The sequence below is a fragment of the Pelophylax lessonae genome (genome assembly GCF_965119305.1).
Source record: "Pelophylax lessonae genome assembly, chromosome: 4".
NCBI classification, from domain to species: Eukaryota; Metazoa; Chordata; class Amphibia; order Anura; family Ranidae; genus Pelophylax; species Pelophylax lessonae.
In genome coordinates this window covers 618,908,156-618,930,161 of record NC_138771.1, presented here as the reverse complement: position 1 = coordinate 618,930,161, position 22,006 = coordinate 618,908,156, and the positions used below count along the sequence as shown (strand labels likewise).

The 22,006-nt window shown below is 40.5% G+C and overlaps 1 protein-coding gene across 1 annotated transcript in view; it reads right to left on the bottom strand.

Annotated features, from left to right (window-relative positions):
• Positions 1-22,006, bottom strand: part of LOC309552845 (uncharacterized protein) — a gene marked incomplete at both ends in the record, with an annotated part of 104,888 nt that overhangs the window by 12,248 nt on the left and 70,634 nt on the right. The window contains one exon of the mRNA XM_082253753.1: positions 12,598-12,744. Within this exon, the coding sequence (XP_082109879.1) occupies positions 12,598-12,744 (147 nt within the window). The remainder of the gene's footprint in view (positions 1-12,597; positions 12,745-22,006) is intronic.

Below are 22,006 nucleotides of genomic sequence, written 5' to 3'. Positions count from 1 at the left end.
CTGACACCTTACTCTGACAACTGACTCTAACAACCTGACTCAGACAAGTGACTGTCATCTCATTCTGACAACTGACTCTGACAACCAACAAACTGACTCTGAGAAGCGACTCTGAAATCTGACTCTGACACCTGACTGACAACTGATTCTGATACCTGACTCTGAGAAGCGACTGAATTCTGACTCTGACACTTCAGACAACCAACTCTGACACCTGACTCTGAGAAGAGACTTCGACACCTGACTCTGAGAACTGACTCTGTCACTCTTCAAGAGAGTAGAGATTTTAAAGTATCTTGTGGCTGCGACTGACTCTGACCTGATTCTGACACTTGAGTCTGTCACCTGACTCTGACAACCATCTCTGATACCTGACTGACAACCAACATTGACACCTGTCTCTGACACCTGACTCTGATAAGCGACTCTGACACCTGACTGAAAACTGACTGTCACCTGACTCTGACACCAGACTCTGACAATCGACTCTGATACCTGACTCTGACACCCGAGTTTGACAAATGAGTCTGTCATCTAACTCTGACAACTAACTCTGACACCTGACTCATACAACTGACTCTGACAACCAACTCTCACACCTGACTGACAACTGACTTTAATACCTTACTCAGACAACTGACTGGCAATCAACTCTGACACTTGACTCTGACACCTGACTCTGACAACCAACATTGACACCTGACTCTGACACCTGACTCTGACACCTGACTCTGACACCTGACTCTGAAATCTGACTCTGACACCTGACTCTGACAACCAACATTGACACCTGACTCTGACACCTGACTCTGACAACCAACATTGACACCTGACTCTGAAATCTGACTCTGACACCTGACTCTGACAACCAACATTGACACCTGACTCTGAAATCTGACTCTGACACCTGACTCTGACAACCAACATTGACACCTGACTCTGAAATCTGACTCTGACACCTGACTCTGACACCTGACTCTGACAACCACTATTGACACCTGACTCTGAAATCTGACTCTGACACCTGACTCTGACACCTGACTCTGACAACCAACATTGACACCTGACTCTGAAATCTGACTCAGACACCTGACTCTGACACCTGACTCTGACACCTGATCCTAACACCTGATCCTAACACCTGACTCTGACAACCAATATTGACACCTGACTCTGACACCTGATCATGACACCTGACTCTGACACCTGACTCTGACAACCAACAACCAATGTCTGCTGTCCCTCTTAATCCAGCAACACACTGCCAAAGCTGCTGTATGGGCTGTAAGTTGTAACCTTACTGTACAACAGCATTGACCAAAGCCTTCCACTTGGTCAGAGCAGGGATAAGAAACAAAGAGATCTTTGGTAAAAATCAGCACACATTACACACATTACACACATTACATGCATTACACACATTGCTAGGCACGTGTTTAGCCCCTTGATCACCTGGGATGTTACCCCATTCCCAGCCAGTGTCATTAGTACAGTGAAAGTGTATAATATTAGAATGGATCACTGTATTAACGTCACTGGTGATGTCAGTGGCAGTTAGTCAGTTCTCACTCAGCTTATAGTTCCATTATAAGTTGCTGATCGCCGCCATTAATAGTATACAAAAAATAATAAAAAATCTCCAGTATATATATCCCCTAATTTGTAGACACTATAACTTTCACACAATCCAATCAATATACACTTATTGGGACTTTATTTTTTTTTTTTTACCATAATACACTTTGGCCTAAATTTAATAAAAAATTAGATTTAATCACATACCAACCTACGCTCTGCAATTGTTTATCATATTGTAAACCTTTTTTCATTCAATAAAGATTATTGAATTAAAAAAAAAAATTAGATTTAAAAAAAAAAAAAATATATATATATATTGGCTATGTTTTGTAACAGAAAGTAAAACATATTGTTTTCTTTTCAAAATGTTTGGTCTTTTTTTTTCATTTATATAATAAAAAATAAAAAACCCAGTAGTGATCAAACACAATGAAAAGAAAGCTCTATTTGTGTGAAACAATTTCAGTAGAGTATTGCAGGACCGCACAATTACCAGTTAAAGAAGCACAGTGCTAAAAAGCTAAATATGGCCCAGTCATGAAGGGGGGTAAAAACATTTTCTGGAACTGAGGTGGTTAGGAGTAGATATGATCACAATATAAAAATACCAAATGGTGGTTCTAGCATAGGGAGAAAACTGTTCAGTCTCAGGTCACTCAAGAGGACGTGTGGTCATCAATGAAGTTGGAAGAGGAGCAGTTTAACCTTAAACTGTGTAAGGGGTTCTTTACTGTTAGAACAGTAAAGATGTGAAACTCCCTTCCACAATCGGTGGTGTCAGCAGGAAGTGTTAACAATTTAAAAAAACTCTTAGATAGGCATCTTAGCGTAAACAATATACAGGGATATATTAGATCCTCCTAATGATACGTGAAAACTCAATCTCCCCTCCCTAAGTATGTAGACAAAGAAAATATAACAGGTCCCGTTTCGTTTGAGGGACAAGCCAGTAGATACAAAGCTTATATCTCTGTATATGAACCAGTTTGTTTGGAACGCACTATATCAGTGGTTCTTAACCTTGTTGGAGGTACTGAACCCCACCAGTTTCATATGCGCATTCACCGAACCCTTCTTGATTGGAAAAATAAAATATGATTTTTTTCAAATTGAAAACATAGGTATATATTTAGGTATATATTTATACATAGGTGCACAAAATGAACAAAACCATTAAAGAACAAAACCATTAAAACGTGGTTTTCACACAAAAACAAAAACATAATAATGAATATTTACTTCAAATCAGTTTGACTTCTGCTGTTGTCTTTCAGAGACCAGTTCAGAAATGACCTCCGCCGAACCCACGAGACTGACTCACCGAACCCCTGGGGTTCGATCAAACCCAGGTTAAGAACCACTGCACTATATGTATAGCTTGCCCAGACTGTGTGGTACAATTTTTTTCATCCTTAGATATTTCCAGTTTGTACCTTTTTCATTTTTCTGCATAACAAGTAGAAAAAATTCTTACCAAATGCTAGAGAGCAGAAGAGAGGCACAAAGACCAAAGACCACATGAAGCTCCCCATCACTGCAGACCAGTAAGATGTTCAATGAGCCCAGCTTCAGCAGCACAATACATTTATAGGACAGAGGCAAGATCTGTGCACCTCTCCCCTGAGGGATGTGACGCAGGACTAAGGTGACACATAGCGTGTAAAAATTGTTCAATGAACCAAAGGTCAGCATTCTTATTGCATATGTGAAACCTTGAAGCCAAACCCTGAGTGACCGTGTATGTTCGAGATAAGATAAAAATAAACCTACTCACAACAACATAAATTTGTATCATCTTAAAGTGAAATTGTGCTTTGTCTATGTAGGGCAGGGCTTCTAAAACAGGGTTTCATGGATCCCTAGGTTTTCTACAGAGGTCACTGGGAGTTCCTTCAGCAATGAGCAATTTCTGCCTCTCTGATAAGTTCCCACTGACACCATTGATATTTTTAACACCTTACGTTTTTATTGAAATTTTAACAACAACAAAGTCCCTAAAACGGCACAGACATCAGTCTGGGTGTATAGACTTGTATGCCAAAAAGCAATGGTAATGTAACATAATAGCAAATATCAATTCAACTGTACATTATATGCAAGTTGGAAGTTCCTGCCAGACTGGTCCGATAGGAACCACAACTATTAATAATGTTACGCTTGAGATACAAAGAAGGTTGTGAGTACCAACATCCCAAAGTAGAGTCATGAAAGGGGTGAGTCAATTTGCTGCCTTGTTATTTTTGTCTGTATGTAGACAATATTTATTTGGTTATGTCTTGTTATCATCTTTAGAGTGCGTGTATATCCAATATCCTCCTGAAGAAGCAGTTTTTCCATGAAACATGTTGAGGAATGTATGCTTGAACACTATATTGTACTTTCTGCTTTGACCAATCAGCTACCCACTGAAGGAGCTATGTATCAATGTTGGACATCTGTCCATTTTAACTTCTTCCCGCCCGCGCTATAGCCGAAAGACGGCTACAGCGCGGGCTCTAATTTCCGGGAGGCCTCCCAGTGACAGGCTCCTCGCGCGCTCCCTCGAGCGCGCATTGGGAAAATCTGTGTCGGCCATGTCCCTTGGACACAGCCAATCACAGATCGTGGTGAATGGCCAATCACAGCGGCCATTTACCACGTGATCAGTCTGTGCAATGAGAGATGATCTCATATCTAAACATATGAGATCATCTCTCATCGCCAGCTCTCCTTCCTCACGCAGAGACTGCAGTGTGAGGAAGAGGAGAGCCGTTCGGCGGTAAGGGGACACAGAGGAATGTAATCAGGGCACTGATCACCAGTGCCCTGATTACACAAGAGGGGAAAAAATGCCATCAGTGCCCCCCATCAGTGCCCACAATCAGTGCCCATAGTGCTGCCAGTCAGTGCCCATCAGTGCCTGCTCATCTAGGCACTGATGGGCACTGACTAGCAGCACTATGGGCACTGAGTGTGTGCACTGATGGTGCTGCCCATCAGTGCTCATCAGTGCCGCCCATCAGTGCCACCCGTCAGTGTCCATCAGTGCTGCCTCTCAGTGCCCATCAGTGCTGCCTCTCAGTGCCCAGCAGTGCCGCCCGTCAGTGCCGCCTCTCAGTGCCCAGCAGTGCCACCTCTCCGTGCCCAGCAGTGCCACCTATCAGTGTTCATCAGTGCCACCTATCAGTGCTCACCAGTGCCGCCTATCAGTGCCACCTATCAGTGCTCATCAGTGCGGCATATTAGTACCTCCTCATCAGTGCCACCTCATCAGTGCCCATAAGTGCCACCTCATCAGTGCCCATAAGTGCCACCTCATCAGTGCCCATCAGTGCAGCCTATCAGTGCTGCCTCATCAGTGCACATTAGTGAAGGAGAAAAATGTATTTATTTTCAAAATTTACTCACAAAAAATAAGAAAAACTTTTTTTTTCAAAATGTTCTGTCTTTTTTCTTTTTTTTTTTGTAAGAAATAAAAAACCCAGAGGTGATTAAATACCACCAAAAGAGAGCTCTATTTGTGTGAAAAAAATGATAAAAATTTCATATGGGTAGCGTGACCGCGCAATTGTCATTCAAAGCGTGAGAGCGCTGAAAGCTGAAAATTGGCCTGGGCAGGAAGGGGGTAAAAGTGCCCAGTAGGCAAGTGGTTAATGTCAATTGTTTTGAAGGTTTATTGAAAAATATTATATATTTTCACTCAAATGGGCATTGACAGTTTTAATGTAAGTTGACTAAGTCAAAATTCAGTTGGAGTATAGTCTATAGGATCTCCATACCTGCCAGGTGGAATAAAAGCATCAAAGTATGTAATTTTTAATAGCAAAGGTGCGTTCTAATGAGCAAATACGATTTAGATCATTAACTACGTCAGATAGATTAGGTATAGAGAGGGAAGTGTAGAAGGCTTTAAACTTTGTCTGCACTCCAGTAAGTAAGGAGAGAGTGAAGTTTATCAAAGTTTTTCTTAGGGATATGCATAAGGATTGTGCAAAACAAATACTGTATAGTAGTTTAGGGACTATAGCCATTTTAAATGCTGCTATTCTACCTAACATCTATAGTTCTAGGTTTTTTCAATGTCCCAGTTCCTTGGGGAGATTATTAAGAAAAGGGGGAAAATTTAGTGCAAATAGTTTCCCTGATGATAGTGGTATGAGGATATCTAAGTATTTCAGATCGGAATCTGTCCAAAAGTAGGGAAAATGTGATTGGAGTAAAGTTTTAAATGGTTGGGGGATAATAAGTCCTAATATTTGGGATTTACTACTATTAATTTTAGTGTAGGATATAGATCCAAATGTGTCTAATATGTTTTGGATAGCAGGCAGCGACCTAATGGGGTCTGTAAGGGTCAAAATGACATCATCCGCAAATAACTCTTTTTTATTGAGAATGGGACCTGTTTGTTTGTCAAATACTGTGGGTGAGGTTCTAATCGAGTGTGCAAGGGGTTCCTTAATGAATGCAAAAATGAGCGGAGAGAGTGGGCATCCTTGCCTAGTTCCATTTGTGATAGAGAATTTAGAGGATAATGTACCAGAAGAGTAAACTTTGGCTGAAGGGCTATAGTAGAGGGCCATGATGGCCGATTTTATCAGGATATGAAATCCAAATTTCTCTAGGACCGCTTCAAGGAATCCCCAATGTACATTAAACATATTGAAGGGAGTATAATAAAGAAAATTGCTGCGCTAACTGAAATTCAAAGCTTCAAACATACAAACTTCAGAAGTTGGTAATAAAATCCAAATAGAAAAGCTGCTACACAGAATCTGGAATAAAAAACAGATCTCTGTTCTTATATTATATATATTGAAGGGAGTTCCCGAATTTCAGCATATCTGATTAGGTGAAGAATTCTCCTAGTGGCGTCAGGGGCTTCTCGATTTTTAATAAATTCTACTTGATCAGGGTGAAATAAAGAAGGTAGAATATTAATCAAACAAGTGATAGGGCTTTGGCGTAAATATTGATGTCGGAGTTTAAAAGAGAAATTGGTCTATAGTTAGAAGGGAGGGACACGTCTTTGCCCGCTTTGGGGATAGATGATACTACAGCTTGTAGCATTTCTTAAGCGCCTCTTTGAAAATATTGGTTAGGTGTGGGGAGAGGACATCAGTAAATTTGCAGTAATATTCATTAGGGAAGCCATCTATTCCTGGGTCTTTGGATGTCGGGAGAGTCTGAATTACTTTATCAATTTCAGCAGGGGTAAAAGGACGGGATATGGTTTGTAATTGTGTCACATCTAAGGATGGCAAATTTAAAGGACGGAGGAAATCTTGGATCTGATGCATGTTGGATTGAGGAGTTAAAGGGTCTAGTGCCACTGCCAGGTTGTAAAGCTTTGAGTAGTAGTCCCTGAAGATCTCGACAATTTGATCTGGGACATGTTGATTAGTACCTGATTTCAGGTCAGTCAGGTATTGTATTCTAGAGGCTAGTCTTTTACCTTTATTTCATCGGGCTAGTAAGTCACCCGCTTTGTCGTTTAACACATATGAATTGGCCTTAAGGATTTTAATGTATTTCTCAAAGTCATATAAAAGTAAAGATCTTAGCTCGTTTCTGAGGTTAAGTAGTTGGGAGGCATTGAGTGTGGAGGGAGTGCGTTTTTTTAGTTCTTTTATATCCCGTAAGGACTTAACTAAAATTTCAAAATCTTGCGTTCTTTGCTTTTTTAACCACTTAAGCCCCAGAGGATTTGGCTGCTCAAAGACCAGGCCCTATTTTGCGATTCGGCACTGTATGATTTTAATGGACAATTGCGCGGTCGTGCGACGCTGTACCCAAATGAAATTGACGTCCGTTTTTTCCCACAGACAGGTCTTTCTTTTGGTGGTATTTGATCACCTGTGTGTTTTTTACTTTTTGCGCTATAAACAAAAAAAGAGCGACAATTTTGAAAAAATAACAATATTTTTCACATTTTTTTATATGAAATTCCCCCAAAGAAAATGTAAAGATCAAATTTTTTTAACATTTTAGGCCAATTTGTTTACCGCTACATATGTTTGGTAAAAAAAAATCGCAATAAGCATATTTTGATTGGTTTGCACAAAAGTTATTGAGTTTACGAACTAAGGGAAAGATTTTTGTCATTTGTATTGTTTTTTTTTTTTAACTAGTAATGACGGCGATCTGCATTTTTTTTTGCGGGACTGCGACATTGCGGCGGACAGATCGGACTCTTGACTGACATTTTTGACACTTTTGGGGGTACCAGTGACATTACTACAGTAGTCAGTGCTATACATATGCACTGTTACTGTAAAAATGACACTGGCAGGGAAGGGGTTAACTTTACTAGTGATCAAGGGGTTAAGTGTGTCCCTAGGGGCGTGCTTCTTACTGTAAAGGGGTGTGGCTAGTGATGTAACCACAGAGACATACGATCTTACATAGCAGGATCGTATGATCTCTGCAGTTAGATCAGGGAGAATGACAGGTGGCTTTGTTTACATTAGCCGCCTGCCTTTCTCCCTCTGCACTGGGAGATTGTGAGTGGCCGGCAGACATCGTGTCTCCTGGTCACACACGCAGACATGTCAGGGAACGAGCGGGGGTGGGAGTGTGCCTCCGGCGGCGCGCGCTCGACCCCTAGAGGCTCACAGGTGAGTGACGTAGTACTACGTCACTTTGCCCGTACGGGGCTGACTGCCGCAGTAAATGTACTTGTGGTGGTCGGCAAGTGGTTAACTGGGAACTGATTTGTATTAATTTACCACGCAGGACAGCTTTGTGTGCATTCCAGAGAGTGAAGCAGTTTATATTAGCAGTGTTATTCAGGGAAAAGTAAGATTTAAGCTCTTTGATTGTGTGAGCGGGGGTAAGGTCTACAGTAGGGATGCGTTTATTCTGCATAGCGGAGAGTATGCAAGTGAAGGTTTTGTGGTTACCATAAGGGAGATAGGGGCATGGTCTGACCATGCAATCGTACCTATGGAAGTAGATGTGGCATATGGAAGAGAGTTTTTATCCAGAATAAACATATTGATCCTGGAGTAGGAATGGTCTGAGGAGGAATAGTAAGTATAATCCCTCTCTGCTGCATGGAAGCATCTCCACACATCAAACAAATCTCTTCCATGAAGAAAGGATTGTAGACAAGCCAAAGTCTTCCTACGGGAGGAGGAGGTGTCCAGATGAGGGTAAGTGACAGAGTTGAAGTCTCCTTCAGCAATCAGCAGTCCTTTCTTAACCATCCTAGCGGTATTCCCGAGTGTGGCTCGGGGTTACATTTCAGTGCCAAAAGCGGTAACAACGAGCCGCACTCGGGATACCGCCAGAAGCATCGCTGGATCCTGGTAGAGGGGTACTTACCTTGTCTCTGGGATCCAGCGATGTATTCGGGCAGTGTGCGGCGGCGGATCTTCCTCCTGATGCTCTGTGTGCCCCAGCTTCCGTCTCCTGCGACGTGACGCTCGCAGGGGGGGTGGAACCGGCAGCAATTTCAAAAGTAAAACACCCAAAACACACGGATACATTGCAAAATAAAACAAATTCACATTAGATTGCCCCCCAGTGCCCTTTCCTGCAGTTTTACTGTACTTTTTATATATATACACTTTACCTTATTTATAGTCATTTATTATATTATAATTTATGATTTTGTGTTTCAAACTTATATATATATATATACGTATATATATATATATATATATATATATATATATATATATATATATATACTAATTCTTAAGAATTACATGCAAAATAATTGTCCTGCTTTCAACACCTAAAATCGGAAAGAATCATACCGCCAGGGAGGTTAAGAACTCGCTTCAAAAACAGATCTGTTTGGTGTTGCAGGAATACAAATTTACTAGAGTATAAAGCACATTATTCAGAGTACAAATTAAAATGACATATCTACCTTTGTCGTCCATAATAGAAGAATAAAGTTGGAATGACTTATATCACAATTAAAACACCAGCTTTTTTCTTATCTGAATTGTCAGTGAAGATATGAGAAAAGTGTTTAAGGGAGAAACAAATTTCATCTCCTTTGCAGAAATGAGTCTCTTGGAGAAAGAGAACCTCACTTTTTAGGTCTCACCACTTGTAGGGGCTATTAAGGCCCTTAACTTTAAAAGACATTACATTAACCTTCCTAGCGGTATTCCCGAGTGTGACTCGGGGTAAGATTTTAGTGCCAAAAGCGGTAACCCCGAGTCACACTCGGGGTAGCGCTAGGAAGATCGCTGGATGCTGGAGGAGGTTTTACTTACCTTTTCTCCGGGATCCAGCGAAGACTGCGAGCGGTGTGCGGCGGCGGAGCTCTCTCCCGATCGTCTGCGAGCCCCGGCTTCCGTCTCCGGGGACGTGACGTCCGCCGGGGGGTGGAACCGGCGGCAAATTCGAATGTAAAACACACCAAACACACTGATATCGTTCAAAATAAAATAAAATCACATTACATTGCCCCCCAGTGCCCTTTCCTGCAGTTTTACTGTACTTTTTATGTAAATATATGTGTATATATATATATATATATATATATATACATATATATATATATATATATATATATATATATATATATATATATATATATACATACATACATACATATATATATATACATATATATATATATATATATATATATATATATATATATATATATATATATATATATATACATATACATACATACATATATATATATATATATATATATATATATATACACACACACACACATATACATATTATATATATATATATATACACACACACACACACATATTATATATATATATATATATATATATATATATATATATATATATATATATATATATATACACACGTAATTCTTGTGAATGAGCAGCCCAAACCAACTGTATACATTATATATATATATATATATATATATATACATAATATATGTATACATACATATATATATATATATATATATATATATATATATAATATGTATAATAAATGTATACAGTTGGTTTGGGCTGCTCATTCACAAGAATTACATGCTTTCAGCACCTAAAATAATGGTACCGCTTTCAGCACCTAAAATCCAAAAGAATCATACCGCCAGGGAGGTTAAACACCATGGTGAAAAAGAATAAAGCTGATATATGGTGTTACAGTGAACCATATAGTAACCCATGAGTGACAGTTATGTGTGTAGATACAAAAAATATAAATGTTGGCTATATGTGGATTGAGTGAAGCTATTGAAAACCAGTTCTTACCATCAGAATAACAGTATGTGCGTACCAGCGTAAACAAGCCAAAAAAAAAATGAAACAGGAAAAACATAAAAAAAAATGAGGCATGGAGATGCCTAAACAATTTCTCGGAAATAAAATTGAGAACAATGACTGATATGGGATCTATATTGGGAAAACATGGGGGAAATAAATTACAGAGTTTGCTGAGGGGTCCGATCAGTTAGATCATGATTTTGTTATGGGGGTAGTGGTGCGCTTCAGGGGTAAGCTAGTAATAAATCTCTAATTAGATGGATAAGTATATTGTGCAAAAATAGCGATCAAAAAGTGCTCAATGTGGTGAGTATGCTCATATGTGTTTTGGTTGAGAAGATAATAGGTGATTAAAGTGCAGGTGCGTGGTGTAAACCAAAGCAATGTGTATATCAATAAAAGGATAAAATATCAAAAGTCTTCTGTTTCACATAAACTGATAAAATATACCAACAATTAGTGAACACAATATAAAATTTCAATCCAGTTGATGAAGATAAAAAATAAATATATAAGTGCTCAAATAAAGTGCTGCATGCTTCTTCCAATCAAAATATAAAGTGTTACAAAGTGATTCTAATAAGTGAACCAATGAGTGAACAACCCTGTTGCAATACTTAAAATAAACGTTTTTTGCTGTAGAAAAAGTCCAAAAAAAATTTATATATTGTTTTCCAAAAATCTTGTGTGTAATTTCTCCTTTGTGACCGTGCTTCAATGGTTAAATAAAGTGACTATATTCTCCTCCACCTTGTGTGTCACCTCTATGTGCGCTAAACTCTCACCTTAAAGGCAAGACAGATGTGCCTCTGGTGTATATCCAGACTTTTAAATGGATACTTTTCCTTTAAAGACTCTAATTGCTTAATTCCAGATCCTCGATCCTTTTTTTCTTTTTGAGAAGGATTTCCTGGATTCCTATAGATAACCACTTCGGTTCGCTGTCCTTGTCCTATCCTCCTTATTGTGCCTCAGAAACAAAGAGCTATCATGGTGCAGTATATAAAACCTTTTATTTTCGTATATACAAAATTGCACTTACAGTGTAGCGAAAATAAACCAGCATAGATCAAAACAACCGCCGCTGTGGAGAGATCGGGCTCCGTCGTAACGTCACTTCCGGGTATAGGGCTCCTCCTACGCGTTACGTCACGAGGTCACGTGACTTCCTCAGTTAGATCATGAGTACAATGGTAAAGTGGAGGGGTGAAGAGGCTCGTAGGAGGAGAAAGATACAGATGAGAGACTACTCGGCAGAGCGACTGTTCAAGACCAGTCCATGGGGATCTTGTTACGTTGGGGTTCCTCGGTGTGAGGGATGTTAGGCTCCAGGATTGTAGCACTTTGATTCCTTTCTCCACGGAATAGATTGCATGTTGTTTACCCTGATGGGTAACGAGTAGCTTAGTGGGATGACCCCATTGGGAGGGAATCTTATGATTATGCAGGGCTTTAGTGATTGTGGAGAGTTGTCTGCGGGCTTGTATAATTGCTGGGGAGAGATCCACATAGAGAGAAATTCCAATATACAGTACTTTCGGATAAGGTGGGATTTTTCCTAGTGGCTGCCACAGCTTGCTCCTTGTTGTGGTAAAAATGGATACGGGCAAGGACATCTCACGGGATGTTGCCCGGGAGGAAAGATGGATTAGGAATTGGATAAATTCGATGGAATTCAATGAGCCTGATCGATGGTAAGATCTATGCCTGATGCTGATGGGAGAAGCTCTTGCAGAAGTTTGTGCAGATATTCATGTAGGAGGGGATAGAGTGACTGCCTCTGGTATTCAACTAAATGTATTATTACGCCGAGACCGGTCCTCTAGATCCACAAGTTTGGCGTTAATACGTTGGATAGTAGTGTCATGGTCATTAAAGCCATCGATGAGATCATTATGAGCATGGTAGATGTCGCTGATTTTAGATTCAGTGTGGGATACTCTCAGAGAAAGATCTTGAACAGCAGATGATACATTAGTGATCATAGAGGACAAATCAGCCTGTAAGGATCCCCTTAATCACAATGGCATGTCATTCATGTCAACCAGAGTGGCAGGTTGGGCAGAGTTAAGGAAATCTTCAAAGGACTTTCAGGGGGTACTTAGAGGTACAGTTGAAGGGGTCTGTGTCACATAGCAGTGTTCATCTGCTTCTCTCCACCTGTGTTTTTTAGTTTTTGGCTGGACTGCGGGTAGTTGGGGAGTCAAGAGGAGAGGAGGACTCACCATGTTGCAGGGAGAGAAGATTAATTGCTGAGTCATGCTGCTGTTCCCCTGTATGCAGCTGTCCTCTGCTAGCAGTGTGGCCAGAACAAAGGCTGCTATAGGAAAGAAACTTGTAGGTTTCTGGGGTCCAGAGTGGGACCTGTCTCACTTTGGCACATTGCCGTATGTCTGGGGATGTAATCTGCTGGTTCAGGTTGGTTTGTGTGGGTCCCTCTGTGCTGTGAGTCGCTGTAAGAAGAGCCTGAACACTGGAACTAACTCACACAGCCACCATTCAGGTGCTCGGCCAGCCACGCCCCCTGCATACAGTTTTTTTTTTTTTTTGGTTGCTGCGTGTTTTTTTTTTTAGTTCTTGCCTGCCACCTTTTTTTAAATTGTCAGCTGCAGCTTTTCTCTCTGTGTTGGTGTTGTTCCCCCTTTTTACATTTTGTTATAGCTTTTACATTTCTGTCAGTGTCATTACTCAATTTAAAGTGCACCAAACATCACTTTTCATTCAATAAAAATGTATCCAATCACACATTTCAAAGTTTCTATTACATTTGGGTAATAAGCCCCCCATCATGTCTGGGACAAGGAGAGGCAGACATTCCCATGCCACTATGTGGGGGGGGGCAGCAGTGTCTGAGTCCACAGGCAAGGGTGGACATGGTTAGTCCTCATGCGGGGTACATTTGTCTCTGTTTAGTGATGTTGCTAATGCTATCCAGCCACAGCATGCAGAGGAGATGGTCGACTGGCTTACTAAACCATCCTCATCCTCCTCATGCTCTATGACCCAAGCTGACACTAGTGGGCAGTCCACCACAGCTTAAAGAGTGCCTTATTCTGCCTCTAGAATGTTACAGGGTAAGGGTACCGACAACACCCAAAGACCAATTTTTACGTAACTGTTTGACAGGGGCATCTAATTAAATTTTTTTTTACAGCAAGGCCAATTCTTGCTTTCATCAAGAGTACCTCTAGAAAGTTACGGGGTAAAGGCACCACCAACACCCAAAGACCAATTTTTCTACAACTGTGTGATAGGGACATCAAATTTCAAATTTTTACAGCAAGGCCAATTCTTGCTTTCATCAAGAGTACCTTTATGAGTGTTATGGTGTGAAGGCCCCACCAACATCCACCGCACCTGCTACTTCTATCCAAAGTCTGCAAAAGAAACACCAGATTTTATCTAAAAAAAATTGTTACTCTCGACCTGAGTGTACTATAATTTGGGCCCAAGCTGTTGTTTACTAAATAAAGAAAGCTTGCAGTGAAAATCAATTTAAATATCATGTTATTTTCTTTATAAATGTCATCTTTGCTGCAGCAGGTTCTATACACGGTACAGATGTGCCACTTTACAGGCAGACAAAAGGGACCCCCCCTGGCACTATTTACTTTTTTAAAGGAATTATTCATTTTTGCTGTTTATCTTTAAGCATTAGTAAAATCACTGCTTCTTTAAAATTATCTTTAAAAAAAAAAAAATTGCATTGGTTCATGTCCTCCAGGGCAGTACCCAGGCCCCCATACCTTTTTTAAGGCCAATAACTTACATATAAGCCTTCAAAATTGGGATTTTTAATTTTTCAAGTCCGGGTCCCATAGACTTTAATAGGGTTCGTGGTTCAGGTCCGAACTTTTGCGATGTTCAAGAGTTCTTGTGCGAACCGGAAGGGTTTTAGGCCCATCTCTATTTTTCAATACCGAAAAGTAAACTGGGTCCAGATGTGCAAGTGGAAAAATGGGTGAAGGGAATAAAGAGGGAAGGTGATCTAGCACATCTGGACAACACAGGATTTAATTATGCCATGTACTCACTATAGAAACAAGATTGTTTTATCTAAAAATGACAATATTTTATTTCTGGACAAAAAATGTTTTACATATAAATCTTAAAACATAGATAATCACAATCATAGTACATATCTACACACGCGTCTCCTAATGAGGAGATATACACTCAGGTTCACTGACGGATCAATGCGTTTCGCTGAGACAGCTTCATCAGGATCCAGCAGGTATATTTCACAGCAATATGTACAGTATTAAATTATCTAAGACAAATCACAATATATATGTGTTAAGATACAGCAGCAAGACATAATATGAAATAAAAAAGTATTTATCAAATATAATATACCAAAACATATGCAATCTGATGTAAGGGGATTGAAAAATAATAAAGAATGGACTATTCATTCAAAAGCAACATATAAGGACATGGACGGAGAAAAAAAAAAGGGGGGGAGTGAGAAAGTCAAGGATGCAGCGGATCAAAGGGGGGGAAGGACTTCAAATAAAGTTGAACGGGAGGGGAGGGGATGTGGAGGCACAACAAAGCCATCATAACAAGTACTCATCATCTTACACTTCATATAAAATCAAAACCCGAAAATATTAGGGTATCACATCATCCTAGAGGTGTAGTAACCAAGACTGTTTGACCAAAGATCCTGTGTGTTAAATGGCCAAGGAAAAAGATATTTGAGTGATGTTACATGAATGATGGAAAGAGAGAAGTGTGATAGTGATCAGTCGCCAGATAAGTAAAAATAAAAACGTGAGAAATATATAAAAATATTATTTAAATGGAGGAAGTGCACCAAGAGATGATGCTGCCCAAAGAAGGTGCCAAAGTGAATGAAAATTGTGAATATACTGAGGCCCCCAACGGGGGAGACAATAGGAGGGGTTTGCTGTAAAATATATAAGATAAATATCAACAAGTGATAAATAAAATATATCCCCTGCGCACAAGTATAAAAGTAACAAATGAGTCTGATTACAGACCTATCGCAGCCACTTTAAAGGGACGCCCCTGTGAACAAGTCGGATATGACGAAACATGTCAGGGAGTGAACCTTACGGCGACCAGAAGTGAGCGGGTGTTACCTACGGAGGCTGGCGTGGTCCGGACCATCAGCGTGGAGAGGGTGAGCCAGACCTTCAGCACCGATCGGTGCATCCGTGGCACAATCCGTTTGATATAGGAGGCTTGTTTATAATGCTTTGTTTGTGAGTACATTTCTTTTGGATTTGGTGAATAAAATTTGTGGAGTGTAAACAATATTACGCTAGTGTGGTTTTTCCCTTCTTTCCCTGCAATCTGTGGTGAATGGGAGTATCATTGTGATGAGAAGGAAATCTTTGCAAGAAAAGACAGTCACTTGTTGCCATCTGATTGGATAAGATTTGTGTTATTCTGCTCTGCTGCCTATCCTATGAGAGTAGGTGGGCCACACTGTCTGGTGAGCTGCCACCCCCCTTATTGAGCACCGAGGTGAAGGATGTGTGGTGTGGTGACCCCATAACAAGCACGAATATTCCCAATCTATGGAGTCTGTTTTCTCTACATGAGATTTTAAAGAGACTTTTAATCTTGTTTGTGGAGGATTATTATGACATTATCAATTATCTATCTGCGCTACTTTTACTAGTGGTTTGTTCTTTATTTGTGACTTTCTCCTGGTAACTTTAACAATAGGAGGGGTTTGGAAAACAAAATTTGTGTGCCAAACAGAGTGAAAGGGGACAAGAGAAGTCCCAAGAAGACCCCAAAAGAAAAGGAAACATTTACATGACAAAAAAAAAAAAAAAAAAAACCTTTGTGAACAACTTGTCCAAGATAAAAAGCTACAATATATATAAATATTGATGGGGTGCCCAAAAAAGTTAAGAAAAGAGTAAGAAGAAAAATTGTAAGTGCCATTATTAAACAAGGCAGTAGTTGGCAACTAACCTAGAATACAGTACTTAAAATATTAGGGAGAATAGGCAGCCAGTACAGCCTATAAATAGATGTACCAGAATTTCCAAGATTTGTTCATAGATCACCCCATAAATGGGGAAAAAAGATCAGCCAGTCAGAGCCAAAGGGTAAGGTAATCAATCAATTTATTTTTTCTCCGTCCATGTCCTTATATGTTGCTTTTGGATGAATAGGCCATGATGCAAATCTACCACATCCCAAAGGTGCTCTCTTGGATTGAGATCTGGTGACTGTGGAGTACATTGACCTCATTGTCATGGTGAAGAAACCAGTGGTGAGATGATTGGAACTTTGTGACATGGTGCATTATCCTGCTGGAAGGAGCCATCAGAAGATGGGTAGACTGTAGTCATAAAGGGATGGACATGGTCAGCAACAATACTCAGGTAGGCCATGGTGTATAAACGATGCTCTATTAGTACTAAGGGGCCCAAAGTGTGGCAAGAAAATATCCCCCCACACCATTACACCATCAACCTGAACCATTGATACAAGGCAAGATGGATCGATGCTTTCATGTTGTTTACACCAAATTCTGACCCTAACATCTGAATGTCACAGCTGAAATCGAGACTCATCAGAGCAGGCAACATTTTTCCAATCTTCTTTTGTCCAATTTTGGTAAATTATAGCCTCAGTTTCCTGTTCTTAGCTGACAGGAGTGCCACCTGGTGTGGTCTTCTGCTGCTGTAGCCCATCTGCTTCAAAGTTGGCTGTGTTGTGCATTCAGAGATGGCATTCTGCATACTTTGGTTGTAACAAGTGTTTTTTTGAGTTACTGTTGCCTTTCTACAATCTCGAACCAGTCTGCCCATTCTCCTCTGACCTCGAACATCAAACAGGCATTTTCCTCCACACAACTGCAGATATTTTCTCTTCTTTGGACGATTCTCCAAATGATGGGAGATGGTTGTGTGTAAAAATCCGAGTAGATCATCAGTTTTTTAAATACTCAGACCAGCCCAACTGGCACCAACTACCATGCCATGTTCAACGTCACTTAACCACTTGCTGACCGCCGCATGACTATTTACTGCGGCGGTCAGCCCTCACAGGCAAAGCGACGTAGTACTACGCCTGTGTGGCTCTAGGGAGCGAGCGCGCGCTGCTGGAGGCGCGCTCCCGCTCCCACTCGCTCACAGACCCCCCGCGCGTGTGCCCAGCGGACCCGATGTCCGCCGGGCACTCGCGATCGTCCGTTAGAGCGGGAGAAAGGCAGGCGGCTAATGTAAACAAAGCCGCCTGTCATTCTCCCCTGTGTAAGAATGGAGATCAAACGGTTCTGCTATGTAGGACCGTTGATCTCTGTTCTTACACGTCAAGCCACATCCAATCACAGTTAGAAACACATCCAATCACAGTTAGAAACATGCCCCTAGGGACACACTTAACCCCTCCCTCTAAAAAAAGTTAACCCCTTCACTGCCAGTGTCATTTTTACAGTAACAGTGCATATGTATAGCACTGATTACTGTAGTTATGTCACTGGTAACCCCAAAAGTGTCAGAAATGTCAGTCAAGGGTCCCATCTGTCCGCATTCCCGCAAAAAAAAATCGCAGATCGCCGCCATTACTCGTTAAAAAAACAACAACAAAAATTACAAAAATCTTTCCCTTAGTAAACGCAATAACTTTTGCGCAAACTAATCAAAATACGCTTTTTGCGATTTTTTTACCAAACATATGTAGCAGAAAACAAATTGGCCTAAAATGTTAAAAAATTTAGATTTTTAAATTTTTTTGGGAATTTCATATAAAAAAAAGTGAAAAATATTGTTATTTTTGCAAAATTTACGCTTTTTTTGTTTATAGCGCGTGATCAAAAAATCGCACAGGTGATCAAATACCACCAAAATAAATCTCTGTTTGTGGGAAAAAAAGGACGTCAATTTAGTTTAGGTACAGCCTCGCACGACCGTGCAATTGTCCGTTAAAGTCACGCAGTGCCAAATCGAAAAATAGGCCCTGGTCAGGAAGGGGGTAAAATCTTCCGGGGCTTAAGTGGTTAAATCCCCTTCCTTTCTCATACTGATGCTCGTTTTGAACTTCAGCAAGTCATCTTAACCATGTCTAGATGCTTAAATGCATTGAGTTTCTGCCATGTGATTGGCTGATTATCAATTTGTGTTACCAAGCAATTGAACAGGTGTACCTAATAAAGTGAGTGAGCGTATATATATATACTGTATGTATATATATATATATATATATATATATATATATATATATATATATTCACTGTATATATATATATATATATATATATATATATATTTTTTTTTATATATACTATATGTAGCGCACCTCCTAAGGAGCCGCAGTTAAACTGGGATCCCCCACCCTGTAAGCCAAGCACACCAAATCTTAACAGGCACTCCAGGGACAGAGAACAGGCCGTGACTTTGTTTTGTTATTTATTGAGGGTAGTAACTTAGATAGGGATGAGAGGTTATGGGATGCCCACTTGACTTAGCAAAACTTCAAGGACATTCTTCCTATATACAGTCTCTATATAACCGTCTATATACAGCTCCAACCTCTTTTTCTCCAGCACACTCTTGCTTGCAGACCCCAACTGAATCACTGTTTGAACAAATTAGGCAAACTCTCATTCAGATGTTTGAGTGATGGCCCATTACAGACAGGAACCCGAGGTTCCTTGTAGTGTAGCAGAAAAAACAGTTTGCACATTTTCTCCCGCGGCTACTGATCCCAGCACCACCTCTTCAGGCACAACCAATCCCCCTTGCTGCAGCTGCCCCTTTCACTAGCCCTCCAGGGTAACTTCACACAGCAGTCCTCCAGACTGACTCTCTCTCTCTCCAGCCCAACTGACTGACTCTAAAGATCTCCTGGTAGTGCTGCTGCACTCAGACCATCCTCACACTTGCTCCCATGCCTCCAGGAAGGGTTTCCTCTCTGTGTTTTGGCAGGATCCTTCCAGCACCCGAGCCCTGGCCCAAGGTCACCCCCCAAACTAGAGGGTACCCCAGAGGGCAACCGACTTTCTCCACAGCACTATATCTCCATCTTCCAAATGACTGCCCTGCTGGCATGGCTCATGCATATTTATAATGTGGCCTGCCCCTTGTCAGCCCTTTACTGAGGATTGCTTTAGGCCCTCATAAATTTTCCAGACAGCACCGCCTCCTTACCTCCACCTACTAGCTTTAGAAGTTTCTACAACCTTCTAGACCAGGGGGAGGCACCAGAGGAGCTGTCAGGATGAGTCACTCAGCACTGAATCACTGAACCTTGATGCAGATTCACAGCTCTGGCTTAGCCCTGAGCTATACCTAAATTTTCCTACGCTTAAACCCAGCACTAACAAATCTAGCACACAATAGAGGATGTTACATATATATATATATATATATATATATATACACACAACTGTAAGCATGTGATTATACCAATACCCTGATCATGGTGTAATTTTTTTTTACAGCCAGTGATCAGATGTTTACTAAAAGCGATCCAGGTGGCTCTACAGCCAACCAACTCTACAGCCAACTTCACTTTTAGAGTTCTGAGAAGGGACACCCATCTCTGTTGCCAGCCATAGTGGTTTCCCTGGCCAGCCTAGGATAAATTGATTCACACAGAGGACATAGGGGAACAACTATTTGAGCCTCTCCTCTGTGACAAATGATGCTGGAAGCAACCATGATTTCATCACATCCGATTTCAGAACTGTTATTCCATGGCTGTTACATTCAGGTTAGCAGCAAATTAAACACACTATGTGCTTGATTAGTAGGGATGTTCGAACTTTTCAAAAGTTCGGTTCGACCAGAACACCGGAACTTCCCGAAAGTTCGGCCCGGATTTCAGAACCCCATTGAAATCAATGGGACCCGAACTTCGGTAATCAAAAAACACAATTTTTAAGCCCTAAAACCCAATAAATGCCCCTAAAAAGTGCCTAGGGTTCTGGGTCATGCCCCAGGGACTATTAATCACACCAAAAAAAAGTTCTTAAAAATTGTCATTTTTGATAGAGAGCCAATTATTGAAAAAATTATTGAAAAAAAAAAAAAGAGATTTCTTTGGATTTAGTGTCTGGGGGGTCTAAAAAGTGTACCTGTAAAGTTTCAGCTCTGTAGCATGTCCAGAACCAGAAAAAAAAGTTTGTTTGTATTAGAATTAATATAGAACAGGATAGTGGCTCCGCTATTTTCACACTGCCGGTTTGCAGCAGGCATTTTTTTTGAGCATTTTTTGGGCATCTTTGGAGGCAGGCATAACATCAGAACTTCTGTATAGGGGTATATATACACACACACACATGTATGTATATATACACATACACATATATAGGTGTGAAAGTAGCAGAAACCTATGCTTGCACTAATGAAAAAATTAACACCCATATGGCTTCTCTGCAATAACACCTATATATGTGTAAAATACACATGTGTGTATATATACCCCTATACAGAATTTCAGATGTTTTGCCTGCCTCCAAAGAACCCCAAAAAATGCCCAAAAAAAACGCCTGCTGCAAAAACACACCTGGGCGTTTTTGTAGCTGGCATTTTTTTGGGCATTTTTTGGGGTTCTTTGGAGGCAGGCAAAATATCTGAAATTCTGTATAGGGGTATATATACACACACACTTATATGTATTCATACACATACACATATATAGGTGTGATAGCAGAGGAGCCATATGGGTGTTAATTATTTCATTAGCGCAAACATAGTGTTCTGCTTCTTTCACACCTATATATGTGTAGGTGTATATATACATACATGTGTGTGTGTATATATATATATACCCATACACAGAAGTTCTGATGTTATGCCTTTCTCCAAAGATGCCCAAAAAATGCCCAAAAAAACGCCAGCTACAAAAACGCCCAGGTGTGTTTTTGCAGCAGGCGTTTTTTTTGGGCATTTTTTGGGGTTCTTTGGAGGCAGGCAAAACATCTGAAATTCTGTATAGGGGTATATATACACACACACTTATATGTATTGTAAGGGATTAGCTCGGTGGTAGGCGTAGATGACTCCTTGGGGAGTGCGTTTTCACAGAGAAATAGCCCAAAAGTGCTTGCAAACAACAGGTTTATGGTTTATTCTTCCAATTTCTTCAAACAAGTGCATGCAGCAAAACAACAAAATAAAATAAAACACAAAATAAATCCTGGCCGCTGTGGGCGTCTACCTTCTCACAGCTGGAACCTACCTAAGAAGTCTTCCCAACCTACTGTTGGGCCGACACTGCTG